Source organism: Nycticebus coucang, chromosome 12 (assembly GCF_027406575.1).
Source record: "Nycticebus coucang isolate mNycCou1 chromosome 12, mNycCou1.pri, whole genome shotgun sequence".
Taxonomy (NCBI): Eukaryota; Metazoa; Chordata; class Mammalia; order Primates; family Lorisidae; genus Nycticebus; species Nycticebus coucang.
Window position 1 is genome coordinate 9,070,075 of NC_069791.1, and position 19,605 is coordinate 9,089,679.

The 19,605-nt window shown below is 46.7% G+C and overlaps 1 protein-coding gene across 1 annotated transcript; it reads left to right on the plus strand.

Moving 5' to 3' along the window:
- Nucleotides 1-499: 499 nt before the first annotated feature.
- SDR9C7 (short chain dehydrogenase/reductase family 9C member 7) lies at nt 500-16,382 on the plus strand. The gene is made up of 4 exons (XM_053557650.1): nt 500-948; nt 1,367-1,625; nt 2,292-2,455; nt 14,415-16,382. Exons 1-4 carry the CDS (start codon nt 648-650, stop codon nt 14,630-14,632), a joined length of 942 nt encoding a protein of 313 aa, XP_053413625.1. The 5' UTR covers nt 500-647; the 3' UTR covers nt 14,633-16,382.
- Nucleotides 16,383-19,605: the final 3,223 nt, after the last annotated feature.

The window sequence follows — 19,605 nt, forward strand, 5'->3', positions numbered from 1 at the left end:
AATGCAGGTACAGCCACCCTGAGGGAAATTCTGTTTCTCATTCTCTCTCCTGATGGAGACTTACCTAAGGATTCCAAAAAGCTGCTGACCTGGAACTTCTTTCTCTTGGGGTTTGGAAAGCACAGAACCAATTTTTGCATTAACTAATTTGTCTTAATTTTTTCCCCTGAAAATAAAAGTTAAGCTTATTTATATGCCTGTATTCATGACAAATGATTTTCATCCTTGGGCCAGGGCTGGAGCTGGGGTAGGAGGTATCTGGGGCCTCCCTGGGCTGAGTCCTTCTTCCTCATTTTCCACCCCTCACACTATAGGATGAGCCACCTCTTCACCAACATGGCCACTGGGGCTTTTCCCATCAGGGCAGGAGGAAAGAGGGAGGCAGCCACCAACACTGTCAGAGGTGACATGGCTTCAGGTTGGACTTGAATTTCTTGCATCTGGGCTAATTGGTATGGTGATGCATCTACCTATAAAAATTACCAAATGGCTCATGCTGAGGCTCTGTGTCTGTTGCAAGCAGTGAGAGGGAGGAGTGCTTTTCTTTCCCATGGTTCCAGCAGACTGCAGGCTGGGGCTCAGAGGACCAGTCTCTCCCGCTGACTCCCAAGCCCAGTCCTTCCCTGCCATCACTTTCTGCCTACCCCATGGCAGCTCTCACGGACCTCTCCTTTATGTACCGCTGGTTCAAGAACTACAACCTGGTCCGTGACCTCTCAGAGAAGTACGTCTTCATCACAGGCTGTGACTCGGGCTTTGGGAACCTGCTGGCCCGACAGCTGGTTGATCGGGGCATGCGGGTGCTGGCTGCTTGCTTCACTGAGGAGGGGGCCCGGAAACTGCAGCAGGACGCCTCCTATGGACTGCAGACCACCCTACTGGATGTCACCAAGACTGAGAGCATCCAGGCAGCAGCCCAGTGGGTGAGGAACCAAGTGGGCGAGCAAGGTGGGCAGAACTGTATTCTACGGCTTTCTCAGCTTCTCCTTCTTTCTCTCTCCCAAAGCCTTGGCAGTAGCAGTCGGGTGGGCTGGGAGAGGTGATGTGGGGATGGGGCCGAGGCTCTGGCTCAGCCATGTTGGAAGCCACTGCATGATTTGGCTTGTTCACATGAAGGGGTGATTTCCCAAGGAAGTTTTCTCTCCTGGAAACTCAGGAACAGGGAAGAGGTTGATTAGTGAAAGGCACACCTTCCTTCAGGTTGTTACAGCTCCCTGCCCCGTGCCCCAGGCACAGCAGTCTTCCCTCTTGTGCCCCCGTTCAATCATTCTCGGTGGCCCTGAGTCGGAAAGGAGTGGACCGTGGTGCTTTCCCCAAGACGCTGCGGATTTCTGAATCATTCTCTCTCCCTCTATCTTGTCCTCAGGCCTCTGGGCCCTGGTGAACAATGCTGGTGTGGGCCTGCCCAGTGGTCCTAATGAATGGCTGACCAAGGAGGACTTTGTGAAGGTGATCAATGTGAACCTGGTGGGACTGATCGAAGTGACGCTTCATATGCTGCCCATGGTCAAGAGAGCCCGGGGCAGGGTTGTCAACATGTCCAGCTCTGGTGGTCGTGTCGCCCTCATTGGTGGTGGCTACTGCGTCTCCAAGTTTGGTGTTGAGGCCTTCTCTGACAGCATCAGGTGACTGGTCACTGGTACCAAACCACTCTGGGGTGGGAATCCTGGGGGATTCGCCTCAGGAAGAGAGGGCTGGGGAGTGACAATGTGTGGGCAGGAGTGTTATGCAAGGAGGAAGCTAAAACAATAGCAGAAGGAAGATTAGGCCTCAAGGGGCCTTCCCCAAGGACTGAGAAAAGAAGGGATGAGGAGAAGTGTGGTAGAGATAGGAGGTGTCCCGTGGGGTTTCCCTTGAGCTGCCCCAGAGCAAGTGAGACCCCTGTTTGGGCCTGTAGGAACAGCGGGGAGAGTTCCCCAAACAGACAGACAGGCCTGGGGGGCAGAAGAGAACACAGGCCCTGTGTGTACCCGTCACTCCTTTTGCCATTTATCTGTCAGGTATGGGGCTAAGGGTGGGAAGAGCCTGGTGGGAGGCAAGACCTTGGCCTAGATTCTCTGACTTCCTCCCCTCTGAGTTGGCCTGATGCAAATTGCCCAGAGACTGCTGGACCACTTGGGGAAAGGGCTCAGGCCCTCAGGGAGGGCTTATTTGCATGAAAGCAAAGCTGAGGCCAGGTGCAGGAGAGGGGGCGTATCCCCAGGTTCCTGGGGACACAGGCCCTCCAGAGGTGACTCTGCCTGACGACTGTCATCTTGGGCCCCAGACTGAATGCAACACTTCCTTTCCAGGCGTGAGCTCCACTACTTTGGGGTGAAAGTCAGCATCATCGAACCTGGAAACTACCGGACGTCCATCCTGGGCAGGGAGGGACTGGAGTCGCGCATGCGCAAGCTGTGGGAGCGGCTGCCGCAAGAGACCCGGGAGAGCTACGGGGAGCAGTACTTCCGCATCTGTGAGTGCAGCAAGGGGCTCTGCCCTCTCGGGGTCACTGACGGCTTGCCACTTACAGATGTTGACGACAGAGGCTCAGGGGGGTTCAGGACCCAAGGCCACACAGCTAGCGGCAGAGCTGGGGGTTGGCAAGAGAGAGCAAGAGGCAAAACCAAAAACAGGCTTGGGGGCAGGCGGTGCCGGGGGTGCGGGGAGGTGGGGGTAGTTAGGAGATGCTCCCAAAACCTAATATGCAATCCGGGGCAAAAGTACTAAGATGAGTCTGGAGAAGTGACTAAGAGTGTGGCTGCTGGAGCCAGAAGCCAGACTGGCTTAGTTCAGACAGACCTGAGTTCAAATCCTTGCTCCGGCACTGACGAGCCAGGAGACTTTGGACATACTACCTAGCCTCTCTACGCCTCAGTCTTCTCATCTGTAAAATGGAGCTAATGATAGTGCTTACCTAAGGATTGCTATGAGTATTAATAGGTATGAAGTATCTTGCACACTCTGACTGCTTGTTAAATAAAGAAGAAAGCTAGCATGTAGGTATTTGAGGGGAGAGTCTCTAGGTAGCTCCCTTTCTGTCCCTGAGCCAAGGGTCTCTTGTGAACCTTAGGTGTTTGGGGAGGGTACAGTCAGGATATGACAGCTGTTCACTACACTGCCCCAAACCTGGTGCAGCAGGAGTTGTCTCGGGGGACATAACATGTGTCATGCCAAGACATAAAAACAAGACGGCCATTTCTTCACTTAATACACATTTTACTGTTTGGCTACCGTGTGCCAGAAGCCAACAAGGTAGCTTGTCCCTCGAAACCTGTAGCTTGTGGCCCAGTAGAGGGAGACAGGAGTAAAACACGTAAAAACACAAACGTTTAATGACAAATGTGGGTAAGTGCCACAGAGAATAAACAGGGTGATAAAAGAAGAGCAGGGCTGGGAGTTGGAGCCCCAGTTCGGACTGGTGAGGGAGACAGCTTCTCTGAGGTGAAGGAAGAAGAGTGAGGTGTTGCTGAGAAGGGGAAAGAGAGGATGAGCAGGAACTTTTTTTTGCAGGAGGGCTCTAAGGCAGGAAACTCCTTTTGAAGAACTTTAAAGAAACCAGAGTGGGGAGCCTGGGGTAGGGAGCTGGAGAGGATAAGTTAGAGCATCAAAGCTCACTGAGGATTAAGGGTGTGATCTGCTTTGTGATTAGAAAAAGACCACTTTGGTTGCTGCACTATCCTAGGCTAGACCAGCCAGCGGTTTGGAGTGGGGAGAAGGTAGAGGAATTGGAAAGAAGTCGCTAGATGCCAGGTGTATATTAAACCAGCTGCTGTGGCTGTGAACCATTAAAGATTGAGTGCTAGGTTTAAAGCCCGAGGGACCTTGATGAAAAGTATCATTCATTCATTGATTTAGGGAAGCCTTAGGGAAAAATATTTGGAGAAGCATTCCTTGCAGAAAATAATCTTTTAGAATTCTGTAAGAATTCTGTGAAGAGAAAATATATCTGAGGATTTACCTCAGTTAGGACTTTCTCAGTAACAAGGGACAGAAAATCCAACCCAAATTATTTATTGTTGTTTGTTTGTTTGTCTGTTTTTGACACAGAGACTCACACTGTCACCCTAGGTAGAGTGCCGTGGCCTCAGCCTAGCTCACAGCAATCTCAGACTCCTAGGTTCAAGTGATCCTCTTGCCTCAGTGTCCTGAGTAGCTGGGACTACAGGCGTCTGCCACCACACCCAGCTAATTTTTCTATTTTTAGTAGATATAAAATATATATATAAGATATATATATTTATATATATATATAAAATATATATATAAACTAGTACAACCTTTCTGGAAGGAAGTATGGAGAAACCTCAAAGCACTCAACCTAGACCTCCCATTCGATCCTGCAATCCCATTACTGGGCATCTACCCAGAAGGAAAAAAATCCTTTTATCATAAGGACACTTGTACTAGACTGTTTATTGCAGCTCAATTTACAATCGCCAAAATGTGGAAACAGCCTAAATGCCCACCAACCCAGGAATGGATTAACAAGCTGTGGTATATGTATACCATGGAATACTATTCAGCCATTAAAAAAAATGGAGACTTTACATCTTTCGTATTAACCTGGATGGACGTGGAAGACATTATTCTTAGTAAAGCATCACAAAAATGGAGAAGCATGAATCCTATGTACTCAATCTTGATATGAGGACAATTAATGACAATTAAGGTTATGGGGGGGGAAGCAGAAAGAGGGATGGAGGGAGGAGGGTGGGGCCTTAGTGTGTGTCACACTTTATGGGGGCAAGACATGATTGCAAGAGGGACTTTACCTAACAATTGCAATCAGTGTAACTGGCTTATTGTACCCTCAATGAATCCCCAACAATAAAAAAAAAAAAAAAAAAGAAAATAAAGTTTCTAGCAAAGCGAAACCAGAAAAAAAAAAAAATAAATAAATAAATAAAATATATATATAAGAGCGAGATATAGATCTCGCTCTTGTTTAGACTGGTCTTGAACTCCTGAGCTTAAGTGATCCACCTGCCTCAGCCTCCCAGAGTGCTAGGATTATGGGTGTGAACCAGTTCACTCAGCCCAACCCAAATTATATAAGCAGAAAACAAATTTCTTGATTCATATGACTAAAAAAATGAGTAAGATGAGCTTCAGGCACAGCCTGATCCTGTCTACAAATGATGTTTTTAGGACCTGGTTTCATCATTGTGTCATGGCTCTGCTTTTTTTTTTTATTGATTCCAGTGTCACAAACATTCTCCCCTGTGGGGGCCACATAGCTACAGCTTCTCTTTACCTCCTCTTGAGGTGAGGTCTGCCAGGAATAAGGAAGAATCCTTTCCAGTAGCTCCCCCAAAAGTCCTAACATTCACTTTGACTTAGAGGGTCTCTGTAGTTAAATCAGAAGGAACCCCGGATGCACCCAAACCTGAACCAATCACTGTGCCGAGGGGATGTGAAAGTCTGATTGGCTCAGTCTGGGTCATGTGGTCTGCCCAGACCACTGTGGAGGAAGCAGGGAGACCCAAAAGGAGATCTGCAGCTGTTGGGAACCAGGGAAGTAGATGTTAGCAGGTAAGAGGAGTAGTATATATCCCCTGTGTGATCACCCTAAAACTCCCATAGCAAAGAGTGGTTCAAATTATTTGCAGAATTCCTATGAGGCTAGAGTGAAACAGATTGAGCCAGTGTCTGGAAACTTCACAAAGTCATTTTCTAAGCAAGTAATCAATGCAGAGAGAGGTTGTAGAGTCTTCAGTGCAGTCTGTGAAAGAGAGGGAGTGCAGTGGCTTACACCTGTAATCCTAACATTTTCGGAGGCCAGGGTGGGAGGACTGCTTGAGGCTAGGAACTTAGACCAGCCTGGGCAATAGAGTAAGACCCCCATCTCTACAAAAAATTTAGAAAAAATTAATCAGGCTTAGTGGCACATGCCTATAGTCCCAGCTACTTAGAAAGCTGAGGTGGGAGGATCGCTTGAGCCCAAGAGCTTGAGGCTACAGTGAGCTCTGATTGTGCCACTGCACTCCATTTTAGGTGACAGAGCAGGCCCTGTCTCCAAAAAAAAGAATATGTATAAAGGCAAACTTCCTCAGAAAACCACTTGTCAAAAAGCTAGTATCGTTATACTGAAGAATGGTTCAGGATTGTGGGTTTATAAAATACCTTATGTGAATTCATCTGTGGTCTGCACTATAATTTCAGAGGAAAATTTTCAGTCAGGAGTCATCTATCTTCAGATAAAACATTTCCCCAAGTGATTATACTCCAATTCTCACTTCGGCCACCTAGTATTTAGTGGGAGACAGAGATGAGACAGTCTCTGGGAATGTGGGAGAGGAGATCTGAAGAAAAGCAACACACACAGAGAGCTGCGTGATAACGAACATGTACAAAGAACAAAGCAATGGGACAGAGCCTTAAATCTGCCACCACAAAAGCCTCACTGAAGTGACAAGGCTTTAGTGAGCTTTAAAGGATGAATAGGAGTTCGCCAAAAGGGAAGGAGACGGTGAGTGTTTCACAAAGAAGAAAGAGCATGGGGTAGCGCCTATGGCTCAGTGAGTAGGGCGCCGGCCCCTATACCGTGGGTGGCGGGTTCAAACCCAGCCCCGGCTGAACTGCAACCAAAAAATAGCCAGGCATTGTGGCGGGCGCCTGTAGTCCCAGCTGCTCGGGAGGCTGAGGCAGGAGAATCGCGGAAGCCCAAGAGCTAGAGGTTGCTGTGAGTCCTGTGACGTCCTGGACTCTACTAAAGGCGGTAAAGTGAGACTCTGTCTCTACAAAAAAAATAAAATAAAATAATAATAATAATAAAATAAAAACCAAATACAACTAAGTATCTAGGCACTGAGAGTGCATGTAGTGAGAAAAATACAATCAGGCTATGGCTGACATGACACAGCTGGTCTGGTTGGTTTAGGTAATATGTGACCTTTACCTCATGTCTCTCATTTTTGGTGGTTTTATAAATTTAGGTTTTACGTGAGGGTGAGTATTTAAGTAGTTTAGGGAAATTGATTTCAGAGATTAACTTTTGAATTAGAATATTGTTTTGGGTCATGGGTTATGTCAATTATTGTTTATTATGGGTCACGGGTTATAGCAATTATTGTTTAAGATAAGTATTAATTACTGTTGCTTAACATAAGGGTTAGTGGGCGGCACCTGTGGCTCAGTGAGTACGGCGCCGGCCCTATATACCGAGAGTGGTGGGTTCAAACCCAGCCCCGGCCGAACTGCAACAAAAAAATAGCTGGGCGTTGTGGCGGGCGCCTGTAGTCCCAGCTGCTCGGGAGGCTGAGGCAAGAGAATCACATAAGCCCAAGAGTTAGAGGTTGCTGTGAGCCGTGTGATGCCACGGCACTCTACCCGAGGGCGGTACAGTGAGACTCTGTCTCTACAACAACAACAACAAAAAGAAATTTGTTTCTTACCATTCTGGAGGATGAGAAGTCCAAGGGCAGGCTCAGCATCTGGTGAGGATCCTCATACCGATGGGGACTTTCTGCAGAGTCTTGAGGTGGTGCAGACTCACATGGTAAGGGGCATGGGCATGATAGCTCAGGTCTCTTCCTCTTATAAAGCCACAGGTCCCCACTGTGTGATAACCCATTAATCCATAGAGAAACGCACAGCCCTTATGACCCAATCCAATCACCTCTTCCTTTTTCTCATTTTTCTTTCTTTCTTTTTTTTTGACACAAAGTCTCACTTTTTCGTCCTTGGTATACTGCCATGCATCATAGCTCACAGCAACCTCAAAGTCTTGGGCTCAAGTGATTCTCTTGCCTCAGCCTCCAGAGTAACTTGGACTACAGGTGCTCACCACAACGCCTGGCTATTTTTTTAGAGACAGGATCTCGCTCAGACCAGTCTTGAACTCGTGAGCTCAGGCAATCCACCTGCCTCGGCCTCCCAGAGTGTGGGATTACAGGCATGAGCTACTGTGCCTGGCCGCTCTTTTTTCTTTCTTTCTTTTTTTTCTTTTGAAATGGAGTCTTGCTCTGTCACCCCAACTAGAGTGCAGGGGCATCAGCCTAGCTCACTGCAACCTCAAACTCCTGGGCTCAAGTGATCCTTCTGTTTCAGTTTTCCAAGCAGCTAGAACTATAGGAGAGTGCCACCATGCCTAGCTAATTTTTGATTGCAGCCATCATTGTTGTCTGGTGGGTCTGAGCTGGATTCGAACCTGCCAGCTCAGGTGTATGTGGCTGGCACCTTAGCTGCTTGAGCCACAGGCACCAAGCCACTAATTTTTATATTTTTTGTAGAAACGGGGTGACTTGCTCAGGTTGGTCTCTTAACTCCTAACCTCAAGTGATCTTCCTGCCTCGTCCTCCCAGAGTACTAGAATTATAGGTGTGAGCCACCACCTGGCTCTTTTTTGTTGTTGTTTGTTTGTTTTTTGAGACAGAGTCTCACTATGTTGCCCTCCGTAGAGTGCTGTGATGTCACAGCTTACAGCACCCTCAAACTCTTGGGCTTAAGCAATTCTCTTGCCTAAGCCTCCCAAGTAGCTGGGACTATAGGCGCCCACAACAATGCCCAGCTATTTTGTTGTTGTTGTTGTTGTTGTTGTTGCAGTTGTTGTTTAGCAGGCCCAGGACGAGTTCGAACCCACCAGCCTTGGTGCATGTGGCCGGCTCCTGACTCACTGAGCTACAGGTACCATCAACTCTTTTTGTTGAGAGAGGGTGTTCTTATGTTGCCCAGACTGGTCTTGAGCTGCTGGCCTCAAGCAATCCTCCCATCTCAGCCTCCCAAAGAGTTTGGGTTATAGGTGTGAGCCACCACTCCTGGTCCCAATCGCAACACTGCTGCACTGTGGATTCAGGCTTTTTCTTTTTTTAATGTCCTTGGGCCAGGTGTGGTGGCTCACGCTTGTAATCCCAGCACTTGGGAGGCCAAGGTGGGTGGATTGCCCTGAGCTCACAGGTTTGAGACCAGTCTGAGCAATTATGAGACCACATCTCTAAAAAATAGCTGGGACCTGTGGCAGGCACCTGTAGTCCCAGCTACTTGGGAGGCTGAGGAAAGGGGATCACTTGAACCCAAGAGTTTGAGGTTGCTGTGAGCTGAGTTGCCACGGCACTCCACCAAAATGCAACCAAGTGAGACTCTGTCTCAAAATAAATAAATAAATATTATGTCCTTGAGGGCGGTGCCTGTGGCTCAGTGGTTAGGGTGCCGGCCCCTTATACCAAGGGTGGTGGGTTAAAACCCGGCCCTGGCCAAGCTGCAACAAAGGAACTTTTTCTTTCTTTTTTTTTTTTCAAAGCAACTTTTTCTGATCTAATTTTAGGTCAGGCTGAGCACAGTGGCTCAAGCCTGTAAACCTAGCCCTCTGAGAGGCTGAAGCGGATGGATAGCTTGAGCTTACAAGTTCGAAACCAGCGTGAGCAAAAAGTGAGACCCCATCTCTACTAAAAATTGAAAAACTGGGGTGGGGCCTGTGGCTCAAAGGAGTAGAGCACCAGCCCCATATGCCGGAGGTGGTGGGTTCAAACCCAGCCCCGGCCAAAAACTGCAAAAAAAAAAAAATTGAAAAACTGGGCAGCACCTGTGGTTCAGTGGGTAGGGCGCTGGCCCCATATACCGAGGGTGGTGGGTTCAGACCCGCCCCCAGCCAAACTGCAACAAAAAAATAGCCGGACGTTGTGGCAGGCGCCTGTAGTCCCAGCTGCTCGGGAGGCTGAGGCAAGAGTGTCTCTAAGCCCAGGAGTTGGAGGTTTCTGTGAGCTGTGATACCACGTACTCTACTGTGGGCAGTAAAGTGAGACTCTGTCTCTACAAAAACAAAAAAAAGAGAGAGAGAGAATCACCTAAGCCCAGGAGTTGGAGGTTGCTATGAACTGTGACGCCACAGCCTCTACTGAGGGTGATAAAGTGAGACTCTGTCTCTAAAAAAAAGAAAAAATAAAATAAAATAAAATAAATGAAAAACTGAGGCAAGAGGATCACTTGAGCCCAAGAGTTGGAGGTTGCTGTGAGCTATGATGCCATGGCACTCAACCAAGGACCATAGCTTGAGACTCTGTCTCAAAAAAAAAACTTTTTTTTTTAGGTCTAGAATAAATCTTAGGATGACAGGGATATGGGGCAGGAAAGGCAGGATCCACAAAAGGAAAAGAACTGTCAAAATGGGGCAAAGGTAAGGAGGACAAAGTCTGGTCCAGGAAGAGGTGAATAAATATTTGTGTATGTGGGCGGCGCCTGTGGCTCAGTGAGTAGGGCGCCGGCCCCATATGCCGAGGGTGGCGGGTTCGGACCCAGCCCCGGCCAAACTGCAACAGAAAAATAGCCGGGCGTTGTGGCGGGCGCCTGTAGTCCCAGCTGCTCGGGAGGCTGAGGCAAGAGAATCGCGTAAGCCCAAGAGTTAGAGGTTGCTGTGAGCCGTGTGATGCCACTGTACCACTCTAGAGGGTGGTACAGTGAGACTCTGTCTCCACACAAAAAATGAAGAAGAAGAAAGAGCATGAGCAATGTTTTGGGGACTTGACATATGTTTGGGGGGCAATGTGGAATCAGGTCTGGGATCCCATCAGTCCCTCTAATCATGTTACACAACTTTCTAAACTTCAGTTTATTCTTTTATAAAATATAATTCCTTCCCCTGTAATCCCCATGACTCAGGAGGCTGAGGTGGGAGAACTGCTTGAGCCAGGAGTTGGAGGCTGCAGTGAGTTACGATAACGCCATTGCACTGCAGTCTTGGTGACAGAACAAGACCCAGACTCAGAAAACAAAAAGAAGAAAAAGGCTGGGTGATGGCTCATACTTGTTATCCCAGCAACTTTGGGAGGCTGAGGTAGGAGGATCATTTGAGGCCAAGAGTTCTAGACCAGCCTGGGCAACATAGAGAGACCATGTCTCTGCAAAAAAAAAAAAAAAAAAATTCTTGGTTTAATTGCCCAGATGTGGTAGTTAAGTGCCAGTCACAGCTACTCAGGGGGGCTTAGGTGGCAGGATCACTCGAGCCCCAGTGTTTGAGGATACTTTGAGCTATGATTACACCACTGCATCCCAGCCTGGGTGACATTGCCTCAAAAAATAGTAATAATAGGCGTAGTACCCATAGCTCAGTGGTTAGGACACCAGCCACATACACTGAGGCAGGCAGGTTCAAACCCGGCCCAGCCCTGCTAAACAACAATGACAACTGCAACAAAAAAATAGCCAGGCATTGTGGTAGGCACCTGCAATCCCAGCTATTGGGAGGCTAAGGCAAGAGAATTGCTTAAGCCCAAGAGTTTGAGGTTGCTGTGAGCTGTGACACAATGGCATCTCTGCATAGTGAGATTCTGTCTCAAAAATAAAAAAGGATGAGGGAGAAAAACTATGATTCCAGTAAGCCCAACACTCTGGGAGGCCAAGACGGGTAGATTGCTTGAACTCATGAGTTTGAGACTAGCCTGAGCAAGAGCGAAACCCTGTCTCTAAAAATAGCCAGGCGTTGTGGCGGGCACCTGTAGTCCCAGCTACTCGGAAGGCTGAGGCAAGATTACTTGAGCCTAAGAGTTTGATGTTGCTATGTGAGCTATGACTCTACAGCACGCTACTGAGGGCTACAAAGTGAAAAAAGATTTTTAAAAAAGTACGATTCCTCTCTCAGAGATTGTTAGGAAAATTAAACAAAGATAAAGATGCAAAAATACTAAGTACTCAGCTCAGCCACAATAAGAGCTCAACAAACCTCAGCCATTGTTTTTATCACTAATTTGGCAAGAGTGAAGTTGGAGGGATTATAGAGCGGATGGAGGTGGGGAGAGACTAGGGGTCCGATCATACACGGCTTTGACGGCTACCTAAGGAGTGTGGATCTTGCTCTGAAGAGAGACTTTTTGTTGTTGTTGTTGGTTTTTTTGTGTTTTTTTTTTTTTTTTTGGTTTTGGCCGGGGCTGGGTTTGAACCCGCCACCTCCGGCATATGGGGCCAGCGCCCTACTCCATTGAGCCACAGGCACTGACCTGAAGAGAGACTTTTAAGTGGCTCTGAAATGACTAATCAGATTTGTTTCACTGTAGGAAGGATCAAGAGACCAGCTGGGCTGGTACTACAGAAACCCAGTGAAGGAATGATGTGAAGTTATGGGTCGTGGTGGTTGTGGCAGGGAGGGACTGGACGCCAGATGGGAGAAACATTTAGGAGTGGCCTTACTGCACCACGGAACACAAACCCCAGCAAGTTGCTGAGGCCAAACAAACAGGCCCCAGGCTTATAAACCCCAGGGGCAGGCCCTAGAGGTCTTGGAGTCATTTTTAACTATATCCAGTTGGAAACAGATGACTAACAGCAACTGAGTGGGACCCGTTAGCAGAGAAGTGGAGTGCCCAGTCAGCGGAGGCCACACATCGAGTGCGGTGTGCTGGGATGGTGCTCCCAGACCTCAAGTGAATCCCCAACCCGACTTGCTTAGCATTGCTTGGGAGAAGCCCACCCGCCGGCCAAGTTTCTTCTTTCATCTCAACTCTGTTGTGAAGGCTTTCAAAAATTCCCTTTGGTCCCTCGTTCCTCTTGGGGAGGGTCTCTATCAGAAGTCTAGGACTTGTCCCTGGCAAGTGAGAAGAGGACAGCAGCTAACCTACCAGAGCCTTACAAAGTGCCAAAGCCTGGTCCCTGATACTTCACAGACTTTGTCGTGTTTAATTCTTGCAAATTCTATCTTAATTCTTGCTTAATTCTATCAAAAACGTCTTCCTAGGTGCCCAAATCCAAAGCCCATGTTCTTCCTGTCTCACTGTCAGGGAGAGTGACAGGGTACACTGGGTACTTCTGTCCCTCTTCCCACTCCATCCTACCAGGGTGCCCAGCACTAAATTATTCGAGAGAACAACGAAAGGATGTGGCTCCCTTGTCTGGAGTAGTTTCTTCTACCCCACATGTCAGAGCCCAGTCCCCAACCCATCTTGTCGTGTTACCTGTCCCTACCTCCTCCACCCACAAATGCTCCCCACTTCTGTGGGAAGCGCATAGCCCTGGGCATCCTGAACAATCCCTTTAACACTCATCTTTCTGCCTCAGTCCCACTGGTGGTGGGCTCAATGCCAGGCCAAGGCCAGAGGACAAGGCCTGTCTTCCTAAGACGTTATTACTATACAGTCTGGCTTTAAGCTAACAGGGCTCTTTTGGGGACATACTTTGACTTTTTTCCCACATCAGTTTTCTCTTTAGGAAACAGAAAGGAAATTCTTTAGAGTCCAGAGCGAAGAGAACTTGAGTGACACTGCTCTGTCCTTACCAGCCATGCACATGGGTCCTGACCCTGAGGGAGTGAATTCTCTGCCTGCCTGGACTATTCTCCCCATCAGAGAAATATGACTCTCAGGCACCATTTTCTCTGGAGTCCTTGGGGCCCTCACTGAAGCATGAATCCCATTGGCCTGCTCCTGTCCCAGAGTCCTGGGGCGAGGTTGCAGATGAGGGCCAGTCAATGCATGGTGTGCCTGACTCCTGTTTATGTTGTGAGCTTAGGCAGACTTTGTACCACCCAGGTGTTCTGTACCCCTCTCAGCACCTGTGTGCACGGTGCGAGCAGAACAGCCCCCGCATTTGGGAGAGCGCTGCCAGGTGCCAGAGTGTGCCTTGGGTCATTTGAGCCCACAGCAGCGTTGTGATGAAGGGAGAGGTAGTGTTCCCATTTTTTAATAATATTTTCTCCTGCATGCTTTTGTAGAACATTTGGGAACTCAAGTCTAGGAAGTACATAGAAGAAGAAATAAAAAGTTTCTGGGAGCTAGGACTCCCACCAGCCAAACAACATTTTTACTTCCTTCACTCCAATTTTTCCATGCACTTATATACATACCTTTTCTATCCCATCCTTCCTCACTGTCTGCTTGGCTGTTCATCGTCTCTGTTATTCTTCAGGCCAAGATTATTATTCCCACTTTACAGATAAGGAAAGTTTAAGCCCCAGGTCATACAACAAGTGGAATCCTTGTATTGCTGGTCTAATGCAATAGTACAAATTCAGAGCCCAGTTGTTGAATTCAAGAAAAGAAATAAGAAGGCCAGATGGGGTGGCTCACGCCTGTAATCCTAGCACTCTGGGAGGCCACAGCAGGTGGATTGCCTGAGCTCATAGGTTTGAGACCAGCCTGAGCCAGAGCGAGACCTTGTGTCTAAAAATAGCTGGGCATTGTGGAGGGCACCTGTAGTCCCAGCTACTCAGGAGGCTGAGACAAGGGGATCACTTGAGCCCAAGGGTTTGAGGTTGCTATGAGCTGTGACACCACAGCATTCTACTGAGGGCTATAATGTGAGATTCTATCTCAATAAAAAAAGAGGAATAATATTATTTGTAATAATCTGATACATGGGTGTGTGTAGAAGGGACAACCTGAAGGTTGTGGTAGACCTACCTGCAGTGTTAATCAGGGATTCAACAGAAAGGGAGCTTTGATGGAATTCAGAAGAAACTACCTGTATAAAGAATAACAGAGCCTTTCATTTTTCCCTGTACCCTCAAACAGATACTGAGAAGTTAAACAATACGATGAGACTGGCAGAACCGAGAATCAGAGACGTCATCAATAGCATGGAGCACGCTATTGTTTCCCGGAGCCCCCGCATCCGCTATAACCCTGGCCTGGATGCCAAACTTCTCTACATCCCCCTGGCTAAGTTGCCCACCCCTATAACAGATTTCATCCTCAGCCGGTACCTTCCAAGGCCAGCGGACAGCGTCTGAGCTGGGGGAGCTCTAGGGATGGAAGGTGGAACGGAGAAGAAGGGGTGGGAGAAAGGACTGTGGGGTCACAAGAGGTGGTATCAGATGTCCTGGGGGCCCTGGCTGCCCCTCACTGCTGAAAAATCTGGTAATTTCTAACAGAAGGTGAGTTCCCTTCCCACCACTGAGGCCCCACAGAAATCTGGGGTGACCTTTGCAGGTTCAGAGACCTGCAGGGTGGCCCCAAGGTCGTCCACACCCAGTCAGGATGTGGCTTTTTCTGGACCTGGAAAGTCAAGGAGAAAAAATCCATCTCCTGCTGAATCAAAAATCCCCGTCAGTTGTCACTGCCACTGGGAAATACAGTGGGATAATGTAGCCCCCGGGGAATGTCCACCACCTTCCTCAATGTTCACTAACCCATTGCTGAAGTATGTCATACAGCGGACAGGGAGTAGCAAGGTTTTATCAGACAAAAGTTTAAAATATTTTCTTTCTTTAGATTTCTCTATCCATAGGTGATCGGGATCCACATGCAATAACATTCACTTATTTAATCATTGATTAATTAACCATTAACCATTGATTAATTCCTCAAAAAATTATTGAATGCCTACGACCTACTGGGCACTGTGTAGGTGCTAGGGGGTTACAAAGATGATTAAACCATGGTCTTTTTTTTTATTGTCATTGTTCTGTTGTTTTGTTTTAGTACAGTATCTAGTAGCAGAGAGGACAAACAGTGATAGAAGGAATAAAAAACGAAGTTTTAGAGCGGCGCCTGTGGCTCAGTGAGTAGGGCGCCGGCCCCATATGCCGAGGGTGGTGGGTTCAAACCCAGCCCCGGCCAAACTGCAACAAAAAAATAGCCAGGCGTTGTGGCAGGCGCCTGTAGTCCCAGCTGCTCGGGAGGCTGAGGCAAGAGAATCACTTAAGCCCAAGAGTTAGAGGTTGCTGTGAGCCGTGTGACGCCACGGCACTCTACCCGAGGGCGGTACAGTGAGACTCTGTCTCTACAACAAAAAAAAAAGAAGTTTTAAAGCTGTGAGGGATCCTAGAGATCATCATCCAATAGCTCCCCAAATCAACTGTACATCATAATCACCCAGTTCATTAAAAATACTCCTGACCCAGTGTTAGAAAATCTCATTCAGTAGGCCTGGGATAGAGCCCAGAAATGTATGTTTATAAGAAAGACCCAGGGCACTTGGGAGCCACTGATAGTTCCACAGAAGAAGGTCCTCACACTCAGAGGGGAAAGTGACCAGCCCAAGACTATTCAACTCAGTAATCAAGACAGGAACAGAACTTAGGTATTCTGACTCCCAGATAAGGGAGTGTAGGTGCTAGGGGGTTACAAGGGGGCTTGTAGGTGTAGGTGCTAGGGGGTGTGTAGGTGCTAGGGGGTTTCCTTTTAGTTACAGGAAAGTCAGTTTTTGTTTTGTTTTGTTCTTTAGGAAAATCAATTTCTGAAATTAGAAACATTGGCAAATAAGTCATGGAACTAATTTTTTTTTTTTTGCAGTTTTTGCAGTTTTTGGCCGGGGGTGGGTTTGACCCCGCCACCACCGGTATATGGGGCCGTCACCCTACTCCTTTGAGCCACAGGCACTGCCCTGGAACTAAATTTTGTTTTTAAAGCCTTAACCTTCTGGGTCTTATGATGTTCTGTTGAAAAGACTTTTTTGATCTTGATATATGGTCAAATGTTAATTTCTTTTATTAAATGTCTTTAAATTGTGTTTCTTCAACATCTGGATGAACTTGAAAATAATAAAATGTAACTTATTTACACCTATAGACTCTTTTTCCAAATGTTAAAAGAAAAATTTTATACAGATTAAATGCTGTTTCATTTAGTAAAAAAGAAAGATTTGTAAATTGGGCAGCTCCCCAAACCATAGTTAGTTTAATAAGTCTGTCTGTTGCCTGGACAGAGAAGATTTACAGCCAGAAAAAGGAAACAGTCAAACTGATGATAATTCAGCATTTGTTTTATTTGAACATGGTTTGAATAGATGGCTCCCTTTCTGTTTATATATCCAGGTAGGTTTTAGTTTACTATGTGTGGAGAAGCTTCTAGGCTAAATTTTGAAATACATAAAGAGGCAATTTTAGTATAAACTTAATATTTTGTTGTTGTCAACACCTCGGATTTAGAGGTTGACCAAAACTTTAGGCACTGATGCCATTTGTCATTACTGTAAATATATTTAGTTGGTCTTATCACTGGGGAATGGTAGAATAGGGGGCTTTGCAAGGTGGGAATAAGGGCTTCAGGTTATACTTTAATATGAGTTTGGGGGACTTTTTTATTTTGTTGGAAAGAAATGGTCTGTTTGGGGATTTATTTGGGTTTTTTTTAAGTTTAATTTGTCTATGTTGTATTTTGTATGAGTGATTTTATTTTGGTGTGTTCTGGTCTATTGGGTACTAGTATCTGAGTTTAGCCTAAAATAATGGCCTTTTATAATGTGTTTAATAACTTTTTGTCAGGTTTTTACTTAGGTGAGATTCTGACTAAAATTTTTTTTTTTTTTGTAGAGACAGAGTCTCACTTTATGGCCCTCGGTAGAGTGCCGTGGCCTCACACAGCTCACAGCAACCTCCAACTCCTGGGCTTACGCGATTCTCTTGCCTCAGCCTCCCGAGTAGCTGGGACTACAGGCGCCCGCCACAATGCCCGGCTATTTTTTTGTTGTTGCAGTTTTGGCCGGGGCCGGGTTTGAACCCGCCACCCTCGGTATATGGGGCCGGCGCCCTACTCACTGAGCCACAGGCGCCACCCCGTGAGATTCTGACTAAAATTTAAGGCTCTAGGTTACTTTTAGTTGTTATTATTTTAGGTTTTTGGTCTTAGCATATTATTTATAGGTTATGGTATCTTTATGATTATTATATATCTATATTGAGTTTTATTATTTTAGTAGACTAGAAACTATTTGACAATTCATGGATGGCTGTATGTAAACATTTATTTGAAATAATATAGTGTATTAGGGAGATAATTATCATGGCCAGTAAGAGGATATTAATTTCTCTGTTGATTTTTGAAAACTTTTTAAAATGTTACCTATTTTCAGTTGTCAGAAGAGGGTTCAAATGTACTTTCGTCAAGCAGGACAGCAATTAGATGTTACTTTCTTAATAGTTGCTCTAGAGCAGTAGTTCTCATCTGAGGGAAAGGATTTTTCCCCTCACTCCAGCCAGAAGACATGTGGAAACGTCTGAAGACATTTTTGGTGCCACAGCCTGGAAGGGTATTTGGAGTTCATGTGATTCTCAGATCAGCCTCAGCCTTTGCTTTCAGCTGGGCCCTCACAGGTCTCCGCGCCTGTGAGCCGTTGTCCAAGCAGCTGGCTCTGAACGGGAGGCTCGCTCCAGCCCATCTATGGCACTGTTATTGGGATCTCACTGCTGAATTTCCGACTGGTGTGCCACTTGCCCCAGAGCCACAAGCTCAGGCTGGAGGAGCTTTGAGTTTTTCTGTTCACTTCCTACCAAGTCTGCTATTTTTGCTGATAATGCTGTGTTGTGTTTTCACCTTCTGCCTAAAATCGAGCAACCCCTCCCTCCCCTGTCTGGCAGCAAAGCTGCTAATTTTCCAGCCAGCTCTCCACCTGCAGCATTGCCATTCTTGCCTAGAGAGCTGTGGAGGGGACAAGGATGTGGGCCCAGACCAGGAGGCCATAGTTCCTGCTGATTGCTGAAAACCTAGTAGTTTTTTATGAATAAATGATTCTCCTTTTTTGTTTATCTTTGGTTGATTTCCAGAGCCCCTAAAGCATTGTTTTTGATAGTCTTGTCCAAGTTCATACTTGTTTTTGACGGAGAGACCTGGCTGACCTCTCCTCCCCATAGTTATAACTCTTCCCCACTACCACTTTAACTTTTATATATTAATGTTTGCATCATAAAACCTGGTGGCTTCAGGATATCCATGCTCACTTCCAGAAGAGTAAATAAATAGTATCCTCGAGGGAGTCTGGAGCCACGTTTCTCTGGAAAGCAGAGAAAAGTACAACTCGAAGTTCTTTGAAAGCTGTAGGCCCCCTCATGCAAGTAGGCAGGCAAGTGTCTTTGAACCAAAGGGGTTCATCATAACTGATTCTGAGCCCCAAACAGGGCTCTGATTTGTCAAAGTTGATCATACACATTGAGTCATTCTTGTCATACATAACTCAAACAGAGTCAGAAAATACAAGGGGAAAACACTCAGGACACTTAACATTGCTCCAAAAATGTAACTTTCTACAAACTTGACTGCTAAAACTCCCTGATATGACCTGAAACTATTTCGTATAATAGTTGCTGCAACTCTGAGACTAATGTTGCCCACCACCGTCACTCACTCACCACTCAGAACTTGCCAGCTCCTCAGAACCTTTCTAGTGCTGATGAACTTTATCTCAGAGAGTTTCATGTAACATTTCTCTTTCTTATAAAACCTCTGACCTTGGGGTGGCACCTGTGGCTCAGTGAGTAGGGCACTGACCCCATATACCGAAAGTGGCGGGTTCGAACTCGGCCCCGGCCAAACTGCAACAACAAGAATAACAACAAAAAGCTGGGTGTTGTGGTGGGCTCCTGTAGTCCCAGCTACTTGGGAGGCTGAGGCAAGAGAATCACCTAAGCCCAAGAACTGGAGGTTGCTGTGAGCTTAATGCCATGGCACTCTACGGAGGGTGACAAAGTGAGACTCTGTCTTTAAAAAAAAAAACAAACTCCGACCTTCTCTTGGTTCTTAGGACATACCAAAGACCACCAGGCCCTCAAGTGCAAGTCTTTCTTCCTAAATAAAACATTAAATTTAGAGATTTGTCTCTACATCGTTATTCTAACTTCAACGATTCTGATTCAACTCCAACCAGTTCTTCAAAGCTGGCTTCATCCCCATAGAGCTAGCTTTCTAAGGCCTTATTCTGTGATAGAATTTTACGTTCCCCTATTCTCCCATCTTCCCTGCCTGCACCTTACCTACCTGGTTTATGTAC

Excerpts from the sequence above, each read along its gene's own strand:
- SDR9C7 (XM_053557650.1), top strand. The coding sequence starts at position 648 with ATGGCAGCTCTCACGGACCTCTCCTTTATGTACCGCTGGTTCAAGAAC. Across the intron at positions 949-1,366 it reads GAACCAAGTGGGCGAGCAAG|GCCTCTGGGCCCTGGTGAAC; the intron begins GTGGGCAGAACT and ends TCTTGTCCTCAG. Across the intron at positions 1,626-2,291 it reads GCCTTCTCTGACAGCATCAG|GCGTGAGCTCCACTACTTTG; the intron begins GTGACTGGTCAC and ends CTTCCTTTCCAG.